Source organism: Pleurodeles waltl, chromosome 11 (assembly GCF_031143425.1).
Source record: "Pleurodeles waltl isolate 20211129_DDA chromosome 11, aPleWal1.hap1.20221129, whole genome shotgun sequence".
Lineage (NCBI taxonomy): Eukaryota > Metazoa > Chordata > Amphibia > Caudata > Salamandridae > Pleurodeles > Pleurodeles waltl.
This window is the reverse complement of record NC_090450.1, coordinates 542,703,281-542,724,900: the sequence shown is the minus strand read 5'-3', so window position 1 is coordinate 542,724,900 and position 21,620 is coordinate 542,703,281. Positions and strand designations below refer to the sequence as shown.

At 50.2% G+C, this 21,620-nt stretch overlaps 1 protein-coding gene across 3 annotated transcripts in view; it reads right to left on the bottom strand.

Moving 5' to 3' along the window:
• Positions 1-3,338: 3,338 nt before the first annotated feature.
• The window catches only part of HR (HR lysine demethylase and nuclear receptor corepressor), a 316,649-nt gene continuing 298,367 nt past the window's right edge, over positions 3,339-21,620 (bottom strand). For all 3 annotated transcript variants that reach the window (XM_069213971.1, XM_069213973.1, XM_069213972.1), the window contains exon 20: positions 3,339-6,297. In XM_069213971.1, the coding sequence (XP_069070072.1) occupies positions 6,235-6,297 (63 nt within the window). In that variant the 3' untranslated portion in view covers positions 3,339-6,234. The remainder of the gene's footprint in view (positions 6,298-21,620) is intronic.

Genomic DNA, 21,620 nt, shown 5'->3' with positions numbered 1-21,620 from the left:
CCCTCACGGGTGAGTAGCGCGCTGTATAAATATGATTGATTGATTGATTGATTGATAGATAAAAGCTGAGACAGCGGGACCAGCACATGCCCCTGGATTTTGAGGTACGAAAAAGAGTGATGGCAGCATTGGCAACAATTTGCCCCTCTGACCACAAACTCATCTTGTTCAAGGCAGACTTTGCACTGGCATTTTTTGTCACCTACCACATAAGCGAGATTGTTGCTCTCTCCAAAACTGAGCCTGGGTCCAGGTGCCTACGGGGGAGTGATCTGAACCTGGAGAGCATGCACCTGATATTCCATTTGCGACAGTCCAAGACAGACCAAATGGGTAAGAGGTTCAAGCTCCGGATTGGACTGCATAGCAGAGACAGCATGCTGCCCAGTGTGCTGCATGCGGGCGTACATGGTGGCAGGGCTCCCCAAGGGCACCCCCCATTACACCACAAGGATGGGCCCTTTCTCAGCTGGTTTCAATTTATAGCAGTCTTAAAGAAGACCTTGCCAAGGCGGGGCTTCCTCCAGAGAAGTTTGGATCCCACTCATTTTGTATCAGCGCTGCCACAGCGGCAGCTGTGGGAGTGCTGGGGGCGGATCACATAAAGAGGAGAGGGCGATGGTCTTCAGCTGCCTACAAATGCTACATAAGGCCCACAAGCCCTTAAAAGTTGTGTCATTTTTCCAAAACAGGCTCAGCCAATGGCAAGACAGGGTCTGGCTTGTTGGACACTTGTATGCCACGCAGGCACACCAATGGGCAGCTGCAAGAAAGGACTTTAGTGGGATTTGGTTCAAGAACACAGACGTGACCTGGCTAGGTGGGCAGGACATGAAATGCACCCAGTTTAGCCCAGATCTGGAATGGGCTCTGCAACATAGAGGGAGGCCGGACGGACGCAGTGGTAGTTCACCTGGGGGGCAATGACCTGGTGGACCTTAGTCAAAAGGACCTCTTGGCAGCCTTGATAACACGGTTTACGGCACTGCATGTCTGCTGCACCCAGCAGATATTTTGTGGTCAGTAATAATAGCAAGACCGCACTGAAAGGGGGCTCATGGCCAGGGGGCCTTGGAAAGGTCCAGACGTAAATTGAACATATACATGTCAAAAGTTTGCAAGGCGAATTCATGGGGTTTGGTGAGGCATGATTTCATTAATCTCAAAACACTGGGCTACTATGGCCAGACGGGGTGCACTTGTCTGCTGTGGGCACAGATACGTTTCTGTTAAAGGTAGTAGGAGCCCTGGAACTATATTGTTATAACTAACCCAAACAGGGAGAGCTGCCTCCGGTCCGGAAACCACAGGCAGCGGGCAGAGATAACTCTTGGTTTGGTCTGAAGCACAAAATCCTAAATGATGCCTGTCCCCAACCTGGTCCTTGGGATGCCTAATGGCAGGGACAAGAGGGTGCAGGCAAGGTCCTTGGGATCCCTCACGGCATGCACAGGAGAGCGCAGGCAAAGGGGTCACAAAGGGTCGGCAGCAGGTGACCACAGCACTTGCAGCCCGGGCGGTCAGAGGTACCACCTACAGGTAGCAAGGGGGGAGCCAAGTAGCTGCCAAACGCTGTGTAGCAGACCACGAAGGCCACCATGAAAGGAGGCAGTGCTTGAAACACTACCAGGATCAGATCAATGGACAGACGGAGTAGCGTGAGACGTTCTTGATGGTAAAGGGGGGTTGCATGGGGCCTTTGATGACTATTAGATGTGATGTGATGTACCATATTCCACCTCTTTAATGTGTGTAATAAACAGCGGCCAGTTCAATCCCAGCAATGGCGCAGTGGAGATTTGTAAACAAGGGTATGGTGAAATTGCTGGGCAAACATTTTGGTCCCGGGGTGGGTGGAAGTTCATGCACAAATGGGAGAGGTTATGCACCCCACTGGTTAAAGGGAGGTGACGCTGCAAGCTGAGCCTGCATTCACAGCATGTAAGAAATGTGCATTGTTGATCATCTAGTTGCCGGACCTCTGCCTCAGTATAAGTGAGTTTACGGTCATATGCTTTTTTTTCCTGCGTACTTCTTGTGTGTACGGTTTCCAGCTTTTCCTCTCAGGTAGCTTACATGGCGGAGAGAGATTACAGGGATCTGGGCCCTAGAGGATATAGGGTGTTCTGCCAGTGGAGTGGTTTTGTGTTAGAACACTCGGACTTACCCAGACCCTAGAATTCCCCGACCCTGCAGCAAAAAACAGAGGAAAGCAGGTCACTTTACACAATAGGTACTTGCAAACATTTCCCCGGGGGCCGCAAAGTTCTGTCAGTGGCATGCCCGAGGGCCGCACAGATGCCAGTACAGCGAGGGTTGGGGTGATGAAAGGTTGGCGTAGGGGGACGCGAAGCAGGTGCATGGGATGGACAACAAGATGAGCCTTCCCATGGTTTCTGTGTGCCATCAATGCTCTATTCTCATGCCCCTAGAATTAAAGTCAAAGCATTAACATCTAATGTTAAACATGAGGGGGAAAGAGACACTCATCTGGTCGGTGAATTGAAAAATGTGAAACCAGAAACTTGGTTATCAGTCCTTGCATCCCCACTTAACCAAATTGTGTGATCCTAGGCAATTGGGTAATTTCACTTTGCCTTCCTTTTCTTTACTACCACACATAAGAGCCCCTTGACACATACGAGTTCAGGATGTGTGCTGTATAAAACTATAATGTTGTTCCAATTTTATAACACAACTACACATAAAGTGCACCTGACAAATGAGTTGCCTCTTGGTTCAATAATGGCATTGTTTTCCAAATGGGGGCGGCTTGAATGTTTCCAAGATCATGTTTGAAAACTGTCACTGCTAATACCTCTAAAGCAGTGATATAATCTTATCTTCTAAGGTAAAATGCTCATGCACATTGAGAAAATACACTTTTTAAAAGTTTGCAGAGTTGATCATGTTTCTGCATGTTAAGTGCAAGTTGGCTTTAAAACTAAAGGTGTTTCTAATGAGAGGTTGTCTAGGACACCTTGTCTTCTATACTGTTACTTTAATTAACATGTAAATAAAGGATCCCGGTTTGTGTCGCAGATTTCTGTTTGTTCCTGTGCTGTCAAGTGAACAGCAGCCCAGTGCTATTGTTCACCAGGGGCCGCAATTAAACATCAGGAGGGCTGCATGCGGCCACCCGGGTCGTAGTTTGAGTATCCCTGCTTTACACCAAGAGTAAGCTGTTATCACCCTGGATTTGCACCTGCTCAGCGTGACACGAAAGACCTATTGCCCAGCAGCAGCCACAGTGGTTCATCCATCTTGGTCTACTGCAGTGTTCCATTTCATAGCACCACACCCCACAGCAGGCATTAAAAACGCTTGAAATTCTGCTACACCTTTACAAAGACTGGTCATTTATTTTATTATTGTGTTCTTTACATAGTCATCATAGAATTTAATGTGTAGTTTAGTAAATAAAAATAGTTTTATTTTCAACTAAAGTTGCAAGTCTCATAATTTATTCTAGCTTATGGAGAAAGTCTGCCAAAAACAGCGATTTTGATTAGCTTAGGCCAGATTTGGCTCTTGGGATCAGTGCTAAGAAAACAGTTCTCGGGGCCACTCTGGTAGAAGCCCGAGAACTCTGCAGCGGCTAACATTGTACTCTGAGCTGCCCTTTGAACCAGGATTTCTCTTTTTTGGTTGGCCAGCATGGATCATATCACTGCGCATGATAAACATTCAACTCCGTGAGAGAAACTATCATGGCACGTGTCTCCAAATAGATGTGTTCAGATTTCTTTCAGATGGGCATGTCTGGGTGCAATTGGGTGTCTATATACATCTATGTTTAGGGCTCATTTCATGTTTGTTTTTTGTCTGGCGGCATGTATGCTTCGAGTCGGTTTGTATGTGTGTGCATGAGTTTAAGAGGTGACTGACGCATATCTGTGTGTGCTGGTATGTCTGCAGGGCCACCAAGTGTCTGTGGGGGTCTGGTTGGAATGTGCCTTTGCAATAGTGCATGTGCGTCTGTCTTGTTGAATGGCAGTATGCCCAACTGGATGTATTAGTCTGTGTTTCTGTATCTCTGGAAGGGTTTTTCTGTTCATCTCTGTGCGTATCATTAATCCAGAAAATCACACTGACCTAGAACACAGTTGGCAATGAACCACAAGCCAGGACCATTGTCGATGGCTTCACCCCACCTGAATAAATAAAGACTGATATGTCCAGCTGCCACATCTGAATTCTTAAAGTCCACAAGTGCCTAGTGCAAGCAGTATGTCATTATAGTGCACACTAACTGATGCGATGCCCCATCATAAACGAGTCACCATGAGGTTCACCGCATCAAAGGATGTAGCAAAAACGTACCCAACTTGGAGACACCAACGCTAGAAAAAATGCCAAACATTACAAATGTCATTGAAGGTGAGGGCATTTGTCATGTGAATAGGATGAACACTGTCTGTGATGTCATTAATAAGCACCAAGTATGATCTCATCAGTAGCAGCACCATGTATGATGTCATCAGTGTGAGCACCATGTGTGATATCATCGGTGAAAGCAAAGCACCATTTGTGGTGTCACCTGAGAATACAATGTGTGGTGCTATACCAGAGAATACTACATGTTATGTCAATCAAGAAAGCATCATGTTTGGTGCCATTAGCAAGAGCACATTGTGTAATGTCATTTCAGAGATGCCATATATGATGCCATCCAAGACAGCACAACGTCTAATGTTTTCAGAAAGGGCACTATGTTAACCTGGGGATGAACACGATGCATGAGATCATCCCTATCAGTACCATGTTGATGTTTCCAGTATGGGCCCATGTGCAATGCCATCAGCATGTGCATGATGTCTGTCATTGGCACCAGGTGTGCTGCCATGGGTGAGCATCTATAGCAGTGCCATCTCATGATGTTCCAAGACTGATGTCATCAGCAGGGTTACTCCATAGTGTCTGCTAAGTGTGGCTACTGTTGTTAAATGTAACTAGTTATTTTACAAAGTTCGCAAATACAGACATTCTCACAGAAAAGCAAACCACAGGACTGGATCTCCCAGAATGGTCTAGAGTGGGTCTGAACAATCCACGCCAGCCGTCTCTGGAGACATGGAGCTTTTTGGTCAGAGTGTGCCTCTACATTGATGTGAACACCAGACATGATGTCATCACTGTGCGCTCCAAGAGTGATGTCATCAGAGCAGCAATCATGGTGTCATCAGCATCACCAACTAAAATGCCATCAATGTTAGCCCAACTGTGATGCCTTACTATGTCATCAGGGAGTGTGGTACACGAGCTGTCATCACTTTAAGCATCAAGATTGACATTATCAGTACTAAAATGACATCAAGGAGGCCAACTACAATGTGACAGCAGCAAGAAGCATGGTCTCATCAGAGAGAGAGATACAGCAGCAAATACGCTGAAAGTATGAACTCAAACATGGTGTTATCAGCAGGTCCACAACTATGATGCCATCAGTATGAGTCGAAACAGGATGTCATTAGCCCAGCTATGATGTCATCAGCATGTACTCAACTACCAACTATGATGTCATCAGTATGTGCATTTAGCATAAGGCCATCATACAAAGGCAAACAGGATGACACCATTACAAACTGTGAGATTGATGCAGATGCAGAGTACACAGGCGGGCCAAACATCACCTGGTCTTTATTCCAGGGATGGGCCAAGTCTTTTGTTGCGATACAGCGACAGTTGAGCCCAGTTTACACTATGCTCAGTTTTTAGGAGTGCAAATATATAGTCAGCATAGGCATGGTCTTCAGCTTGCCCATGGCAATTCAGTTAAGCAGTCTCCAGAAATGCAGCAGGGAGACCGTTGCCACTGAAGTACCCTTGCCACGTACTGTTGAGTTGTGCGATTCCCTTTCCATTTGTCCTGAATACTGGACGTTGGGATCTCAGTTCATCCAAGAGAATTGTTGTTGGAGGGAATAAAATATTTTCCTTGGTGCAGAATAAGTAGTCCACAATTTGTGCCTGTTCTGAGGGTGCTCTTATCGTCACCAATATGTCAGCAAGGCAGCAAAGAGACTCCTCTTCTCCTCTGCCCAACTGGCCATTGAGCTCTTGACTTTGTCAGCTCCAGAACCACACTGCCGAACTCAGAGAACAAACAGGAAGGGGTTTCTGAATCGTGTCTGGTCTACAGCTTCCACCATGTCACTTCCAGGCCTTGCACACTCACGCCCTTTTTCCTAGGTTCCTTGTCCTCTGAGTGACCCTCTGACTCTTGAGTTTCCTTCAGTTATAGGCCTGCAGGATTTCCACCGCTTCCTTCACAGCACCAAACACTGCACCTTCAATCTGCAAAATCAAGAGAACAAATACATATTTAAGGAACCTGGTTAAAACAGTGTGTTTTTATGCCCCTAATTTGGGAAAGTTGTCAGAGGCTGACCTGATGTGAAAGGAGAAGAGCCAGTCGGCGATGTATGGTGCATTGTGATGCAAAGTGTACTTCAGGGTGTTGTACATTTCAATGTAATCTGTGGGGCAATATCTGGTGTGACACATAATGCTGTCTGCGTGTACATAGGTTTGTGCATACATGTGTAGTTCTGTAAAATATGCTCTCTTCCTTGGTTCTCCATTTCGCTCTTTTTGCCTAGCCCATGTTCCTTTGACATTTAATACATGGGGGCTGGTTCCCATGACTTTCTCTGTTTGGAGTTAGCTTCCCTGCTCTTCTCCACTTGGGCTAGATCTGGAGACTGCACTATACCATCTCCAATCCAGAAGACGAGGCCAGGCTAGGAATGGTGGAGCATGCATGATAACAAAAAGTAGTCCTTAAATAAGACCCTGAATGGTAGAAACCTGTAGTGTGACAACCGTATTGCCCCATTGACCAATGGAGAGACTCCCACTACTTTGCTCAGTTCACTCACTTCTCCCACACTTGCCCAATTAATGCTAACCAAGAAAGCATGGCAGGGGGGCGTGGCCGAGCTGCTAAACATGGCGGACACGAGCTGAAAGAGCTCCGCGCCGCGCCCGGCTTATCCGATGCCATCTGAGGGGGCAGAGGACCTGGGAGGCCCCGTGGGTGACCAGGTTCGGGCCCAGACGAGGTTGAGACACTTTTGGCCAACAGGTTGCCTTCCTGGGCCAGACCGCGCAGGACTTGGGCCGGAGTCGTATGGGCCGGGGCCTGTGGGGCCGAGCAGCGGTGTTGCCGCTTTGCGTGGAGCGGCGCGCGCGGCGAGGGCCGTGGACGGAGGCGGCCCCACGGCGGAGCTCCTGTGCGGCCTCATTTGGGGCCTGGCGGAGACGCGGTGGTGCCTGGGCGGGGCCCGCTTGAGAGTGTCAGAGGAGGGAGGACGCCCTGCAGGGCCAGCGCCCCTTCTGGGGCACAAACATGCAGTCTGTGGTCGGGATGTGATCGGGCCGTGTCAGGTCCGGCGGAGACCGTTGAATTGAGCCCACGCCCGCCCTGGACTCGGCTGATTCCTCTGCGGGCTCGGAGGCAGGTGGTGGAGCCCACGGGGCTGGAGGGAGTGTTCAGACCCCAGAGGTGCAATACCTGAGGGCCGGGCTGCTCGTGCTGCTTGGTGGTGAGGATCTGGGGACCCCGGCAAGAGAGCCCGGCCCGATCCGGGACCCATCATCTTGAGCAGCTATAGGAGTGGAGAAGCTGTGGGGCCCTTCGGGGTAAGCCATCTTTTAACAGCGACGTAGGTGCTGCGTGGAGGATCACCCTTGGTAACTGCTGCTGAGGACCCAGTTGCCACTGGGCGTTGGTGGGGTGGTGTTGGGGGTGGACATTGGCTGCTCCATTTGGCATTGGACAACCGCACTCTTGGTGGCAAATACTTGCATTGGACTCTCTGTGCCAATTGAGGTCAGTTCAAAGAAACTTACAAGTGCAACTGGTGGTGAGACGGCGAGTGTCGCTTTGAGGGCAAGTGGAACTTACCTGAGACCTGGAGCATGGCGGGGACGGGACGCTTGCGTTCTGCTACCGGAGCTGGGAGGACACAGGACACGACGGTGCAGGACAGCCAGAAGCTAGATGCAGTTCTTGCTGCGGTGGAGTGCATTGGAGACTCGTTGGAGCGGGCCCGCACGTCATTAGAAGCCAAAATAGACAAGGTGACTAGCCACCTTGTTCTACTGCATGCTGATCACCGTAAGCTGGTGGACAAAACTGGCGAAATTGAGGCAAGGGTGGATGACTTGACGCCGACAGCCTCTCGTTTGAAGTCGGAGATGGAAGACGTGCTAGCCCGTGTAGCGGGGTTGGAGCGTCAAGTGGAGGATGCGGATGGGTGCTCCAGGAGGAATAATATCCGGGTGGTTGGCCTGCCGGAGGGCACTGAAGGCCAGGACGCGGTGGCCTACTCGGAGAGTTGGCTGCGGGGACTGATGCCGGCGGGCACGCTCACCCCCTTCTTTTCTGTGGAGCGAGCACACCGGATTCCCATGCGGCCAAGACCGCCGGGGAGTGGTCCTCGTCCGTTCATCATCCGCCTCCTCCATTATGTGGACTGGGACGTTATACTTCGCACTGTGCGGGCATCTCCGCCCCCTCGGGTGGATGATGTGCAGATTTTGCTGTTCCCGGTGCAGAGAGATCGGGCCCCCTACCTGCCTTTGAAATGTAGACTTAGGTCTCTCGGCCTAAACTACTCCTTGTTATTTCCTGCCAAGCTGCGCATCGTGGCTGAGAACAAGTCGCACTTTTTTCCCACACCTGAGGCGGCGTGGGAGTGGCTCGAGTCAATGGACTGTGCTTCGGGCCGCGCGGCGGAGCGAAAGGTTCCGGTGTTGCGTAGTAAATGCAACCGAGCCAGACGTGCCCGGAAGAGAGGTGAAGCTAGTGCAGGACCTGTGACGCATGCACCAGACTTGAAGCAGCTCATACAGGAGAGGAGAGAGGCGATTCACTCGGCCGCGCTATTAGTGCCTCCCCGCTGGCGTCAGAATCGGAAACTGAAATTTCGCAGCCACCCAGTGATCGACCCACCACACCTGATCGATCCTCCGAATTGGGCCTTGTTGAGGGCCCACCTGTAACACCTGCCACGGCGGATGAACTTTTTAAAAAGCTGCCTGAACTGTGTTGGGAAACTATACACCGCTGGGACTGCACACCTGGCCTATTGTATGTGCTTGAGTCCAATCAATGTGTTTGATATTGTTCTGGTTGTCGAATGTGGGCCCCTGTCCTCGGGGCTCTGCGCGAGTGGTTGCTGGGTATGTGCCTGTCCTTGTCTCCTGCTCATTCTTATGGCTGACGAGCATGATCTTCCCCCTTCTGATCTTCCCTTTCTGTTCCCCTCACTATTATCTGCCATAGCCGGACAGCATGATTCATGTAGGGATTGTCTTTCTGTGGGATTGGCCTACCTCATACTCCTACTAGTGGAGACACATAATGAGTGGTTGTGTTGTTGCACGCTACTGTTCTTGTTGTTGGGTTTGGGTGGTGACCTGTTGTCTATCTGCCCTGATGCTATTGGTTATGTTTTGGTTATGCTGGAAGACACACATACAGCATCCGATCGGAGGTTGGGCTACTGTTGGTGCGGGTACGGCGCTATGCGGAGGAGCATAGGTGTCTGTGGGTGGGGGTGGTTGGTTATTTGGTTGGTTATTTATGCCATGTCTTCATACACTGCGATCACTTGGAATGTGAGGGGCATACACATCCCTAGGCGCCGATATGCTATTTACTCCTATCTTAGAAGGCACTCAATCCATTTGGCGTTTCTGCAGGAGATGCATTTGGTGGGCTCGGAGATCCCCCGATCGCAGCGACGTTGGAGAGGGCAGCTCTATGCGACAGGTCACTCAGCATACGCTAGGGGCGCTCTGATCTGGATTAGAGCGGGAGTTCCCTTTGCGGCAGAGGAACGGATCAAAGACCCACAGGGCAGATTTGTTCTGATCCGAGGAAGACTAGCGGGTCATGCTGTGGTGCTGGGCTTCATCTATGCTCCGAATGTAGACCAGACCTCTTTCCTTCGCGGATTATCCCAGCACTTGGGGAGTTGGAGTGAGTTTCCATGGTTGCTAGCTGGGGACTTCAATAGTGTCCTTGATGTTGATTTGGATCGCTCCTTCCCTCCGTTGCCCACGTCTCAGGTTGTGACAGCTGCGCGCGGCCTAGTGTCTTGGGCTCAGCATTGGCAGTTGGTTGATATTTGGAGGCAGCGACATGCTGGGGACAGGGTCTACTCATTCTATTCTGCTCCGCATTCCCTGCACGTGCGTTTAGATAGGATGTTTTGCACTCAAAATCTGGCCCCAGTGATTGAAGACATAGATTATTGGGGGCGTACGCATTCAGATCACAATCCGCTGCTTGCGAGTCTGAGTTGGGACTCTTCCCCTCCGACCGTTCCCACCTGGAGGTTGAGCTCCGTTGAGCGTGACTTAATCCGAGTGCAGCGTACCATGCTGCGCCCAGAGAGCGAGGTGGCTGCTGGTTTGACGGAAGACCCGAGGTTGTCTGCGACTCGCACTAAGCACCTGTCGGTACTTGAGCGCTTGCGCTGTTTGAATTATGCCGCGCCTTCTGCAAGAACCCATGCCTCGGCTGATAAGGCGGGCAAGCTGCTAGCTTGGTTGATTCGACATGACTGCGACAGGGGAACCGATCGTGGAGATTCGATCACAGGTGGGGAGGATGGTGCATACGCCCCGGGAAATACACGCAGAGTTCAGGAAGCACTATGGGGCGCTATATGCTTCGGATATGCCTCCTACGGAGAGTCTCTGTAACGACTTTCTCGCTGGTGTGGAGCTTCCATATTTGGAGGAGGAGCAGATGGAGGCACTTGAGGTGCCCCTTAATCTTGAGGAAATAAAGTCCAGTATTGGTGAACTTGCATCCCGTAAAACCCCGGGATCCGGATGGTTTACCTGTTGACTTTTACAAGGCCTTTGCGCCTCAACTGGCGCCTCGGTTGCTCCATATGTATGAAGAGGCTGTGCAGACGGGTTGCATGTCAGCCTCTCAGAGGGAGGCACTGGTGGTGTCTCTTCCTAAGCCCGGGAGGGACCCAACGGAAATGGGATCTTACCGGCCTTTAGCGATGCTGAACACCGACTACAAAATTCTGGCTAAGGTGTTGGCAGTGCGTCTTGCCCCGAGGGTGCCGGACCTGGTCCACCCCGACCAGAACGGGTTTGTGCCGGCTAGAGACACCTCACACAATATTAGACGGCTGTTTCGTGTCATGCAGTATGCGAGGTGGGACTGGCCAAGAGCGGGCTGCCTCGTCCTGGATTTGGAGAAGGCTTTTGTAAGGAAATGCCTCCTTGGCATGGTTACCCCCTGACTTTTTGCCTTTGATGATGCCAAGTTATGATTTGAAAGTGTGCTGGGACCCTGCTAACCAGGCCCCAGCACCAGTGTTCTTTCCCTAAACTGTACCTTTATCTCCACAATTGGCACAACCCTGGCACCCAGGTAAGCCCCTTGTAACTGGTACCCCTGGTACCAAGGGCCCTGATGCCAGGGAAGGTCTCTAAGGGCTGCAGCATGTCTTATGCCACCCTGGGGACCCCTCACTCAGCACATACACACTGCTTGCCAGCTTGTGTGTGCTGGTGGGGAGAAAATGACTAAGTCGACATGGCACTCCCCTCAGAGTGCCCTGCCAACCTCACACTGCCTATGGCATAGATAAGTCACCCCTCTAGCAGGCCTTACATCCCTAAGGCAGGGTGCACTATACCACAGGTGAGGGCATAGGTGCATGACCACTATGCCCCTACAGTGTCTAAGCAAAACCTTAGACATTGTAAGTGCAGGGCAGCCATAAGAGTATATGGTCTGGGAGTCTGTCATACACAAACTCCACAGCACCAAAATGGCTACACTGAAAACTGTGAAGTTTGGTATCAAACTTCTCAGCACAATAAATACACACTGATGCCAGTGTGCACTTTATTGTAAAAATACACCCATAGGGCATCTTAGAGATGCCCCCTGAAAACATACCCGACTCCAGTGTGGGCTGACTAGTTTTTGCCAGCCTGCCACACACCAGACATGTTGCTGGCCACATGGGGAGAGTGCCTTTGTCACTCTGTGGCCAGGAACAAAGCCTGTACTGGGTGGAGGTGCTTCTCACCTCCCCCTGCAGGAACTGTAACACCTGGCGGTGAGCCTCAAAGGCTCACCCCCCTTTGTTACAGTGCCACAGGGCATCCCAGCTAGTGGAGATGCCCACCCCTCCGGCCACTGCCCCCACTTTTGGCGGCAAGGCTGGAGGAGATAATGAGAAAAACAAGGAGGAGTCACTCCCCAGTCAGAACAGCCCCTAAGGTGTCCTGAGCTGAGGTGACTCTTACTTTTAGAAATCCTCCATCTTGCAGATGGAGTATTCCCCCAATAGGATTAGTGATGTGCCCCCCTCCCCACAGGGAGGAGGCACAAAGAGGGTGTAGCCACCCTCAGGGCCAGTAGCCATTGGCTACTGCTCTCCCAGACCTAAACACACCCCTAAATTGAGTATTTAGGGGCTCCCAGAACCAAGGAAGATAGATTCCTGCAACCTAAAGAAGAAGAAGGACTGCTGACCAGAAGCCCTGCAGTGAAGACGGAGACGACAACTGATTTGGCCCCAGCCCCACCGGCCTGTCTCCCTACTTCGAAGAAAACTGCAACAGCGACGCATCCAACAGGGTCCAGCGACCTCTGAAGCCTCAGAGGACTACCCTGCATCTAAAGGACCAAGAAGCCCCCGAGAACAGCGGACCTGTTCAAGAAAATGCAACTCTTTGCAACAAAGAAGCAACTTTTAAAGACCACACGTTTACCGCCGGAAGCGTGAGACTTTCCACTCTGCACCCGACCCCCCCGGCTCGATCTGCGGAAAACTAACTCTACAGGGAGGACTCCCCGGCGACTGCGAGCCTGTGAGTAGCCAGAGTTGACCCCCTGAGCCCCCACAGCGACGCTTGCAGAGGAAATCCATAGGCTCCCCCTGACCGCGACTGCCTGCTTCAAGGAACCCGACGCCTGTAAACCACACTGCACCCGCAGCCCCCAGGACCTGAAGGAACCGAACTCCAGTGCAGGAGCGACCCCCAGGCGACCCTCTGCCTAGCCCAGGTGGTGGCTACCCCTGTTCCTGCCTGCATCGTTGAAGAGACCCCTGGGTCTCCCCATTGATTCCTATTGAAAACCCGTCGCCTGTTTGCTCTCTGCACCCGGCCGCCCCTGTGCCGCTGAGGGTGTACTTTCTGTGCCTGCTTGTGTCCCCCCTGGTGCCCTACAAAAGCCCCCTGGTCTGCCCTCCGAAGTCACGGGTACTTACCTGCTGGCAGACTGGAACCGGGGCACCCCTATTTCCATTGAAGCCTATGTGTTTTGGACACCACTTTGACCTCTGCACCTGACCGGCCCTGAGCTGCTGGTGTGGTAACTTTGGGGTTGCCTTGAATCCCCAACGGTGGGCTACTCCAAGGTAAACCCAACTTTGAACACTGTAAGTGTTTTACTTACCTGTGAACTTAACGTTTACTTACCTCCCCCAGGAACTGTTGATTTTTGCAGTGTCCACTTTTAAAATAGCTTATTGACATTTTTGCCAAAACTGTACATGCTATTGTGATAATTCAAAGTTCCTAGAATACCTGAGTGAAATACCTTTCATTTAAATTATTATTTGTAAATCTTGAACCTGTGGTTCTTAAAATAAACTAAGAAAATATATTTCTCTATATAAAAACCTATTGGCCTGGAATTGTCTTTGAGTGTGTGTTCCTCATTTATTGCTTGTGTGTGTACAACAAATGCTTAACACTACCCTCTGATAAGCCTACTGCTCGACCACACTATCACAAAATAGACCATTAGAATTATCTCTTTTTGCCACCATCTTACCTCTAAGGGGAACCCTTGGACTCTGTGCACACTATTTCTTACTTTGAAATAGTATATACAGAGCCAACTTCCTACAGCTTTCGACTCTCTGGAGTGGCCTTACCTGTTCAGGGTGTTGCGACAGTTTGGTACAGGACCCTCCTTTACCCGGCTGGTTAAGCTGTTATATACTCGGCCGCAGGTTCGTGTGAAACTAGGGGGCGTGATATCGGAGCCGATCAATGTGTGCAGGGGCACGAGACAGGGCTGTCCTCTCTCACCGTTGCTGTTTTCTCTCGCCATGGAGCCCCTGGCGGCGGCTCTGCATGGAGAGGGGACTGACTGGGGCATTACTCTGGGGGACGGTATGCACATAGTATCGTTGTATGCTGACGACCTCCTCCTGTTCTTTCGAGACATCACGCAGGTCCCCCCAAGGGTGGGGACGCTGTTACAGCGCTTCGCGACGATATCCAGTCTTAAGATCAATTTGTCCAAATCGTGTCTTTTCCCTTTTGACCATGGGCTCCTGGATCTGGGACTCATATTGGCTGGGAGTCCTGTTCCGTGGTAGCCAAGTATGATTCGATATCTGGGTATCCGTGTTTACCATCGTGACGAGGACCTGATTGATGGCAACCTCACGAGAGCGGTGTCTTCCATTAAGTCTCAGATGTCCTTTTGGAGGCCGCTGCCGCTGTCGGTAGCTGGTAGAATAGCACTTTTAAAGATGGTGGTCTTGCCCTGCTTATTGTACCTTTTTTTTCAAACCTACCGCACTATGTCCCCCCCGGCTTCTTCAGAACTCTGGAGTCAGAGTTGCAGGACTTTATCTGGAATGGAGGCCGTTGCAGGGTTGCCCTGAAGAAACTGTATTTGCCGTCTGAAAGGGGCGGGTTAGCGGTTCCTAATCTAGAGCACTACTACTTGGCCGCTCAGCTTCAGTGGGTGTCCAGGTGGCTGGCGGGCATCCAGCTCACCGATAAGGCATCTGAGCATGGCCCCTGGTCAACGCAACAGATTCTGCATTTATTTCATCTGCTTATGCGCGTGCCGGCCCTGCGACAGGTGTTCCTCAGAGTGGCATACAGATGTTTTCATAGATCCCTTCGACTCACCGGGAGGGTGGTCCCATTTGCACCAGCCTTAGCACTGCTGGGCACGCCACGAGGTCCCAGGATTACATCGGACTTGGAACTGCGCACGTGGCATGAAGTGGAGCTGTGCACGCTGGGCGATCTCTATGAGGATGGCCAATTGCTATCGTTCACTCGGCTTCAGGAGTTGGGGCTGCCGTCTGGGCAGTTCCTCCTATACAACTCCTTGCTGAGAGCCCTGAGATCCAAATGGGGAGATGTGTCGGCGGCTCCCCCTACACATTTGCTGATTCAATACTTCCATGTGATGGGTCGGCGCTTGATTAGCTGGTTTGCAGACGCGCTGCGGGCGCATGCTGTTCTGGAGAGTGATGCACTGCGTATGGCCTGGGAGGAGGATACGGGCAGTTCAATTTTAGAAGCGCAGTGGAGATCGGCCCTTTCTGGCCACCGTAACATACCCCGTAACTCCAGATTTCGTTTAATTAAATTCTACATTGTCCACAGAGCTTATCTCACCCCGGCCTGAGTGAATAAATATTTTGCTCGTCGGGATGCCCCTTGTGCCCGTTGTTGTGCTGTGGGCACGGATTTGCTACACATGTTGTGGTCTTGCCCTTCTTTGTGCTCCTACTGGAAAGAAGTGGCCACCTGTCTGTCGGAATGCACAGCTCGGCGGTTTCCATTCACTTGGGAAGCGTGTATACTGGGATTGTTTCCCAGAGGCAAGAGACATAGAGCTGCGGTGCGATTCACGGATCTGGGACTAATTACGGCAAAGAGGCTGGTGACCCGCAAGTGGAAGTCGCCAGACCCCCCACCGATGCAGGCTTGGAAATGCTCCTTTGAGGTGTGGGCCGGGGCAGAGGGAGCGGCGCTGAGGAGGGAAGAGGTGTTGGGGCTGTGTCAGTTTCCATTGTCGGCTGGTCGGGAGGAGCTGATGTCGCAATTACAGAACATGAACGGGGCTCCGGAAGTGGGGAGCTTGGTCTAGCATGGATGAGTGCTCGCTAGGTGTGTGGCGCGCTGAGATGGGATGCTGTGTGTGCTCGTTGGTGGGGTCTGATGTGGCGCAGGAGTTCGGCAGGGTGTTGTTGACTGTAGTTGATGATGGGCTCTACCCCTCCGCCGGTATACCGGATTGAAGCAGCTCGGCCCTCAGTCTGGTCAGGATGTGTCCACATGGCAGTTTTTTTTGCATGCATGTTTAGTAACCAGCAATTGTTATTATTTGTATAGTTTGTTTGTAACCTGTTTACAGCATTAGCCTATCAGCCAGCCACATTCATGCAGCAGTGCGAATGGAGGTGACTGGTCTGCATGTAGCATTAGAACAAGAAAGATCAAAAGTGAAGGGTCTACAAGCAGACCTAATAAAGTATCTGGGTGGAAAAAAAGGTAAAAGAAACGCGGAAGCAAAAAGGGACATATTTGTGCTGTGCAACTGCTAACCTATGCAGTTATGTTGGAAGGAGATAAAATACTAGATTAACATTTTGGACCTTCTGTTGGTTCTTAAAGTATTTCCAAGTGAAAAGTAGAGAACTAATTTTCCAACAGAAGTCCTGACATTGCTGGTAAAAATGCCATAATTTGTTATTTTTCATCTTTCAATAAAATTTGCTCTTCCATTTGCTAAAAAAACAAAACAAAAAAAAAACAAGAAAGCATGGCAGAAATTGTGGTAGAATAGTGCCAAATCTTCGACTGGTGGCACATATATAACACCTGTCTTAAAATGTTGTCTTCTTTCAGTAGGAGTTGTCCAAGGAGAGTGGAATTTGTGAATTTAAGAATTTTAAAACACAGGGACATTTCAACACTGAGCTTCTCAACTTGGTAATTTAATCAATATATAGGATTTCCCCAAGTGGCTCGTGTTCTGAGTGTCCTGTCTCATGCGACTGCTTAAGAAAATCAACGTAAACAGTGTTAGTGGTCTCAGACCTGTTGTAGGAGGCTGGACTGGCTTGTAGTGAGTACCAAGGGGTACTTGAACCTTGCACCAGGCCCAGTTATCCCTTATTAGTGTATAGGGTGTCTAGCAGCTTAGGCTGATAGATAATGGTAGCTTAGCAGAGCAGCTTAGGCTGAACTAGGAGACGTGTGAAGCAACTACAGTACCACTTAGTGTCATATGCACAATATCATAAGAAAACACAATACACAGTTATACTAAAAATAAAGGTACTTTATTTTTATGACAATATGCCAAAGTATCTTAGAGTGTACCCTCAGTGAGAGGATAGGAAATATACACAAGATATATATACACAATAGCAAAAATATGCAGTATAGTCTTAGAAAACAGTGCAAACAATGTATAGTTACAATAGGATGCAATGGGGAAACATAGGGATAGGGGCAACACAAACCATATACTCCAAAAGTGGAATGCGAACCACGAATGGACCCCAAACCTATGTGACCTTGTAGAGAGTCGCTGGGACTATTAGAAAATAGTGAGAGTTAGAAAAATAACCCTCCCCAAGACCCTGAAAAGTGAGTGCAAAGTGCACTAAAGTTCCCCTAAGGACAAAGAAGTCGTGTTAGAGGAATAATGCAGGAAAGACACAAACCAACAATGCAACAACGCTGGATTTCCAATCTGGGGTACCTGTTGAACAAGGGGACCAAGTCCAAAAGTCACAAGCAAGTCGGAGATGGGCAGATGCCCAGGAAATGCCAGCTGCGGGTGCAAAGAAGCTTCTACTGGACAGAAGAAGCTGCGGTTTCTGCAGGAACGCAAAGGGCTAGAGACTTCCCCTTTGGAGGACGGATCCCTCTCGCCTTGTAGAGTCGTGCAGAAGTGTTTTCCCGCCGAAAGAACGCCAACAAGCCTTGCTAGCTGCAAATAGTGCGGTTAGCGTTTTTGGACGCTGCTGTGGCCCAGGAGGGACCAGGAGGTCGCAAATTGGACCAGGAGGTAGAGGGGACGTCGAGCAAGACAAGGAGCCCTCTAAGCAGCAGGTAGCACCCGGAGAAGTGCCAGAAACAGGCACTACGAGGATGCGTGAAATGGTGCTCACCCGAAGTTACACAAAGGAGTCCCACGTCGCCGGAGACCAACTTAGAAAGTCGTGCAATGCAGATTAGAGTGCCGTGGACCCAGGCTTGGCTGTGCACAAAGGATTTCCGCCGGAAGTGCACAGGGGCCGGAGTAGCTGCAAAAGTCGCGGTTCCCAGCAATGCAGTCTAGCGAGGTGAGGCAAGAACTTACCTCCACCAAACTTGGACTGAAGAGTCACTGGACTGTGGGGGTCACTTGGACAGAGTTGCTGGATTCGAGGGACCTCGCTCGTCGTGCTGAGAGGAGACCCAAGGGACCGGTAATGCAGCTTTTTGGTGCCTGCGGTTGCAGGGGGAAGATTCCGTCGACCCACGGGAGATTTCTTCAGAGCTTCTAGTGCAGAGAGGAGGCAGACTACCCCCACAGCATGCACCACCAGGAAAACAGTCGAGAAGGCGGCAGGATCAGCGTTAAAGAGTTGCAGTAGTCGTCTTTGCTACTTTGTTGCAGTGTTGCAGGCTTCCAGCGCGGTCAGCAGTCGATTCCTTGGCAGAAGGTGAAGAGAGAGATGCAGAGGAACTCGGATGAGCTCTTGCATTCGTTATCTAAAGTTTCCCCAGAGACAGAGACCCTAAATAGCCAGAAAAGAGGGTTTGGCTACCTAGGAGAGAGGATAGGCTAGCAACACCTGAAGGAGCCTATCAGAAGGAGTCTCTGACGTCACCTGGTGGCACTGGCCACTCAGAGCAGTCCAGTGTGCCAGCAACACCTCTGTTTCCAAGATGGCAGAGGTCTGGAGCACACTGGAGGAGCTCTGGACACCTCCCAGGGGAGGTGCAGGTCAGGGGAGTGGTCACTCCCCTTTCTTTTGTCCAGTTTCGCGCCAGAGCAGGGCTAAGGGGTCCCCTGAACCGGGGTAGACTGGCTTATGCAGAATTGGGCACATCTGTGCCCAAGAAAGCATTTCCAGAGGCTGGGGGAGGCTACTCCTCCCCTGCCTTCACACCATTTTCCAAAGGGAGAGGGTGTAACACCCTCTCTCAGAGGAAGTCCTTTGTTCTGCCATCCTGGGCCAGGCCTGGCTGGACCCCAGGAGGGCAGCTGCCTGTCTGAGGGGTTGGCAGCAGCAGCAGCTGCAGTGAAACCCCAGGAAGGGCAGTTTGGCAGTACCAGGGTCTGTGCTACAGACCACTGGGATCATGGGATTGTGCCAACTATGCCAGGATGGTATAGAGGGGGCAATTCCATGATCATAGACATGTTACATGGCCATATTCGGAGTTACCATTGTGAAGCTACATATAGGTAGTGACCTATATGTAGTGCACGCGTGTAATGGTGTCCCCGCACTCACAAAGTTCAGGGAATTGGCCCTGAACAATGTGGGGGCACCTTGGCTAGTGCCAGGGTGCCCTCACACTAAGTAACTTTGCACCTAACCTTTACTAGGTAAAGGTTAGACATATAGGTGACTTATAAGTTACTTAAGTGCAGTGTAAAATGGCTGTGAAATAACGTGGACGTTATTTCACTCAGGCTGCAGTGGCAGGCCTGTGTAAGAATTGTCTGAGCTCCCTATGGGTGGCAAAAGAAATGCTGCAGCCCATAGGGATCTCCTGGAACCCCAATACCCTGGGTACCTCAGTACCATATACTAGGGAATTATAAGGGTGTTCCAGTAAGCCAATGTAAATTGGTAAAATTGGTCACTAGCCTGTTAGTGACAATTTAGAAAGAAATGAGAGAGCATAACCACTGAGGTTCTGGTTAGCAGAGCCTCAGTGAGACAGTTAGGCACCACACAGGGAACACATACATATAGGCCACAAACTTATGAGCACTGGGGTCCTGACTAGCAGGGTCCCAGTGACACATAACAAACATACTGAAAACATAGGGTTTTCACTATGAGCACTGGGCCCTGGCTAGCAGGATCCCAGTGAGACAGTGAAAACACCCTGACATACACTCACAAACAGGCCAAAAGTGGGGGTAACAAGGCTAGAAAGAGGCTACTTTCTCACACAACCCCCCCCCAAACGAAGGACAATAAGGCTAACCTTGGCCAGTTGAGACTTTATTGTCTAAGTGGTGATAAGTAGAGAGTAGCTCTGCAATAGACTGGTTACTCCCTTTATCATCCACTATATGGTTACTTCCCTGTGGGGATGTAAACCACCCTGTTTGAAGTTTTTTAGCTAAGCAACAATGTGAAGATGTATTTTCAGAGTTTCTATCAGTAAGTTTTAGTTTAGAGCAGTGGGAATTGTCCACTGAACCTATTTGTATTGATGGAAATGCCAGACAGGGATGCTGTCTCAGAAAAGGCATAGCTGGGCAAAACCTTTGTCCATATGGCTGGAAGAGAGAACAGGGATGCTGTTTCTCTTGGGTTGGAGCAGGGCAGGGATGCTGTCCTATCAGCTCCACACTAGGGCAGGGATGCTGTCCTAAGTGTTGTGAGGCAGTACAGAGTTTCTGCACTAAAGTTTCTCTGGGAGGGTTGGAGGGATGCTCCATGTTAACTAAAATGGTGCTCCCCAGCTTTGCCAGCTGATGATTCCCTTGGAACAGGTGCCACCCCAGGAGAGGTTTCTCCCACCACAGGAATGGTATCCTGAATGGCAGGGTAGTTAGGGGATACTGTGATACCCTTTTTACCTGTTGATGGAGAGGGATCCTGAGTTTTCAGGCCTTCTCTCCTTTGCTTTTTCATTTCAGTAGAAATGAGAGGGAACAATTCCTCTGGGATGCCCAGCATGGCTGCATGGGCATAAAACTCTACATCAGCCCAACCTGAGGCCTCTAGGTCATTACCTAAGAGACAGTCTACAGGTAAGCTAGGTGATACCACCACCTGCTTAGGGCCAGTAACTCCACCCCAACTAAACTGAATTATAGCTAAGGGAAGAAACTTAGTGGAGTTATGGACATCAATAATCTTATACTGTTGTCCAATGATGTGTTGTTCAGGAGGCACTAGGTTTTCAGTCACCAAAGTGATACTGGCACCTGTGTCCCTGTAGGCCAAGGCCTCAACACCATTTATTGAAACTGTCTGCTTGTACTTATCCATTGTAAGGGGACAAGCAGCCAGTGTGGCAAGGCCAATGCCACTAGGTGTGACAGAAACTGTCTTGGGACTGACTACCCCAGTTTCTATGATGGACCCATACGTGAACCCACAACACCCTTTGCTTGACTGTTGCCAGCAGTCCCACCACTAGTACCACTACTGCTAGGGGCACTAGAGCTTGATGTATTAGTGGTGGTAGGCTCAGGGGGTTTACCTGGACAGGACTTATCCCCTGGCCTATGGCCTCTGTTTTTACACACAAAGCACCAAGGCTTTTTAATGTGTGCAGGTTGAGAAGAAGAGGAATAATTTGTTTTATCCCCACCCTCTGAAGAGTGTTTAAAATTTGAAGTGGGATCTTTGGTTTTACCCTTATCCCCATGCTTATCTTGAGATTTTTCACCATCTTTCTTCTTATTGCCATCTTTGTCACCCCCTGTATGAACTTTTCTGTTCACCCTTGTTCTGACCCATTTGTCTGCCTTCTTTCCCAATTCTTGGGGAGAGGTCAGATCAGAGTCCACCAAGTACTGGTGCAACAAATCAGGCACACAATTATTAAGAATATGCTCTCTCAGGATCAAGTTATACAGGCTGTCATAATCAGTAACTTTACTGCCATGT